The sequence below is a fragment of the Sinocyclocheilus rhinocerous genome, unplaced genomic scaffold (assembly GCF_001515625.1).
Source record: "Sinocyclocheilus rhinocerous isolate Xijiao unplaced genomic scaffold, SAMN03320098_v1.1 scaffold2371, whole genome shotgun sequence".
Classification (NCBI taxonomy): domain Eukaryota; kingdom Metazoa; phylum Chordata; class Actinopteri; order Cypriniformes; family Cyprinidae; genus Sinocyclocheilus; species Sinocyclocheilus rhinocerous.
In genome coordinates this window covers 70,650-74,316 of record NW_015647962.1, presented here as the reverse complement: position 1 = coordinate 74,316, position 3,667 = coordinate 70,650, and the positions used below count along the sequence as shown (strand labels likewise).

The 3,667-nt window shown below is 36.8% G+C and overlaps 1 protein-coding gene across 1 annotated transcript in view; it reads right to left on the bottom strand.

Moving 5' to 3' along the window:
* Positions 1 to 2,428: 2,428 nt before the first annotated feature.
* Positions 2,429 to 3,667, bottom strand: part of LOC107709508 (low-density lipoprotein receptor-related protein 1-like) — a gene marked incomplete at its 5' end in the record, with an annotated part of 65,727 nt that continues 64,488 nt past the window's right edge. Inside the window, 2 exons of the mRNA XM_016514001.1 lie at positions 2,429 to 2,748; positions 3,092 to 3,236. Of these exons, the coding sequence (XP_016369487.1) occupies positions 2,608 to 2,748; positions 3,092 to 3,236 (286 nt within the window). The remainder of the gene's footprint in view (positions 2,749 to 3,091; positions 3,237 to 3,667) is intronic.

The window sequence follows — 3,667 nt, the reverse complement described above, 5'->3', positions numbered from 1 at the left end:
ATCATATCAGGGGTCTCTCTTCACCCACCACCAGTGTGCAGCATCCACTTGCTTGAGGTGACGGCAGCCACAGTACATCAGTGCCAGTACGCTCACCACACACCAGCTATAGTTGGAGAGGAGAGAGAGTGATAGAGCCAATTCAGTGGAGGGGGTTTATTAGGAGGCCATGGTTGATAAGGGCCAGTGGAGGAATTTGGCCAGGGCATCAAGGGTTACAAACTCTTTATGAGAAGTGCCATGGGATTTTTAATAACCAAAGAGAGTCAGGACCTCGGTTTAATGTCTCACCTGAAGGACACTTTTTTTTCTTTACAGTATACTGTCCCCATCACTATAATGGGGCATCAGGACCCACACAGACTGCAGGGTGAGCACCCCCTGCTGCTCACACTAACACCTCTTCCAGCAGCAACCTAGTTTTCCCCAGGAGGTCTCTCATCCAGGTACTGACCAGGCTCAACCATGCTTAGCTTCAGTGGGCAACCAGTGGGCTACAGGGTGATATGGCTGTGGTGTCGTTTGTGTTATGGTTGTGTTACTTGTCCGCTTATGTTTGGATTTGCCAGCTGATATTATTACATTTTATTTGGGAAACATTACCTTCTTCATCATCAACTGATGCTAGTTTACTAGTGAGTGTCAATTAAGTATAAATTAATGTGAATAAATAGGTCTAAGTCTTAAGGTAAGTAATTTCACAGTGACCATACTAACAATATCCTCAGGTGGCCATTTCTAGTCATATAGCTCCTATCTACCAAATAAATCTCATTTAACTTCCTCATTCATCTCATCTCAAAATGTGCCATCTGCCATGCTTGCTCAAGGACACAGAGTTCTGGATATAATAACCCTTCTTGTAAATGGCATGTGATTATTTACTCTGAATGACAATGATGATAAGTCAGGAAACAACAACACTGATGGTACCACAGAAACATTCACAGTCCAAGCCTCTCACAAGTGATTTTACTATAATGAAATTTAATGTTAAAAATAAAACTTCCCATGCATTTTGTACTACAAAAGTTGTCATCTCTCAACAAAAGATCTTGGCATTAGTAATTCATGTGAGATGATGATTGCACTTTTGATTGTGGTAGTTTTTTTTGTTTTATGTTTTACATTACAGCTAATGATTCTGACAAAAGCAGCATGCCAGCAATCAGCCGAGTAGGACAATATGGATTTACTGAGGAAACAAAGTGTACATTTTAATAGTAAAAGCAACATGGATGGTATATTTCAGAGGCAGATTACAAAAGACAAAAAAGTGTGTCAATATTAGAACACATCGGTTTTTCATCTTTAACTGTGACATTTTAAAAACAATCATACACAAGTGTAAAAATGCACTTTCTTCTGTCAAAAACCCTCTTCAGGAGTATGTGCAGCTTTAAAGGTGCTCAAAACATGTCACGACAACCAATGCACAAATGTGCATTTGATTGTTTTGGGATTTTCTTGTAAACTGCTTTTTATTTTCTACAGGAATGTTCAATTTCAATTATCATTGCTTTACTTTATTCATCTGAAAATAAATACAGTACCAATCAAAAGCTGGGACACGCCCACTCATTCTTTACAATTAATCTAAACTCAAACTGAAGTATGGGAATTATGTAGTGACCAAAAAATGTTAAATCTGATCTCTTTTATGTTCATTTTTTGTTCTTCACTCTTATTCAAACAATACTGAATTAGTTCTCAAATGTGCTGGACTCCCGATGGTTGCTTTTCTTCTACTATCCTTTCTAACGCAACAATTCATTTTACTTGATTTACATTTGAACAAAAATGTTTAGTTTTGTAAAAAGATTCATACATAGGCACAATTTATTGTTGTCTATAAAACTAATTTCAAGCAGTTAAGCAGAAGCCTTTAGATCAAAAGGTTTTTAAGATCATGAGAAACATTTCTGTCAAGTGTGTCCAAATCTACAACACTGACATTCTCACTTAAAAAAACCTGTTATGTAAAAGCTGTTCTGTAATAAGCATATGCAATATTGCAATGGTTTGTATCTGTGCACAAGAAATCGATTATCCTTTATACTGTAAATAATAATGAACTTACAATGGGAGTAGTAAAAACTGGCACATACGTACAATTGATAACATCTGCTTGATATTGTAGTAAGTTTGAAGCAAACAGCACTGGTTCCGTGTCAAAGTTTCCTTCTCCACACAGTCAAACATACAACAAACAGTTGGCATTACTGATGGAACAACATTTTTTCTCTATACATTTCATACAAAAATAAAAAAATTTCATTGTTCCAATCTCTTTTTTGACTCCATATTGCACAGAGGTAGTGGCTATCAAGGTAAAGGGGAGGTGACCTAAAAATTTAAACAAAAAACTCCATCTTTTTGTAAAAAAAAAAATTTTATCTTTTGTTGTTGTGATGTTTTGTTGTGACCAGAGGAATTGTAAAAGAACAAAATATAATACTGCAATCACATACAAAAGTAGTCCTTCATTTTGTACATTTTATACAGTGTTAACACTTAATCATTGATTTTCTTTCTGTTTGTTTTCTTCTTCTTTTCCTCAAAAAGGCAAATGGTATTTTCCATGTATGGACCAAACTGATGGACAGTCTAAGCCAGGGGGTCCACCAGGGGCTCCTCGTCGCCCCGTGATAGCAGCTCCTTCTTCTCATCTGTACTGGCCAGGGAATTGCGGCTGTTGTGAGCGCCCATGTACAGAGTAGCATACACAGGATTCGTGAAGTTGGTCGGCTACAAAAGAAAAAGTTGGAAATATATGGGATCAGACCGATTCTTTAGCTGAAAAAACACTTTTGTAACATTATAAATGTGTCATTTTACTGCCATCTATGATGAGTAATCAATTTAATGTGTCCTTGATGAATAAAAGTATTAATTTCTTAAAAAAATAAATAAAATAAAAAATCTCTGCAACTTCCGGAACCCTACTGCTGCAATCATTACAATAACTGGGCTGTGAGGAAATCAAATTTTATGAAATGGATCAATGGAATTTTTAATTTTCCTCTAATATTGTTTTAGAGTAGTGAAATAAAGCATCTTTTAAAATGTATGTAGTTTGCTGTCATCTTACTTTGTCAGGATCCAGTGTGAAGTCAGCATCCAACAATTCTCCAACGTCGTCATCTTGCTCTCCTTCATAAATTTTATAGGCTGGGTTCCCAATCTCAACATTCATAGCGCCATTTGTCATTCTCTGATGCTGAAAGCCTTTGGCTCTGCAGACACACAACATACAGTTTTTATTCAGAGGAAATGAGGTTGTGAGGTCAGTATTACACCATACAAAGCAGCACAAGGAGAAATACAGCCACAACACAGAGGGATGCCACTAACAGTCATTGGAACAACCTAAAATGAAGCAACACCATCATAAACCCAGCGTTTACCAAAATACATTGTATATGTGTACAATTTTTTGCTTGTATCCACAATTTTAAAGGGTTAGTTCACCCAAAAATGAAAATTAGGCTGCGTTTTACTCACCGCCGAGGCATCCTAGGTGTATATGACTTTCTTCTTTCAGACGAATCCAGTCAGAGTTATATAAAAAATTGTCTTTGATCCTTCAAGCTGTTTAATGCCACTCAGCGGGCGTTGCATTGCTTCAGTCCAAAAGAAGTTAAATAAAAAGCGCCCATCCATAAAA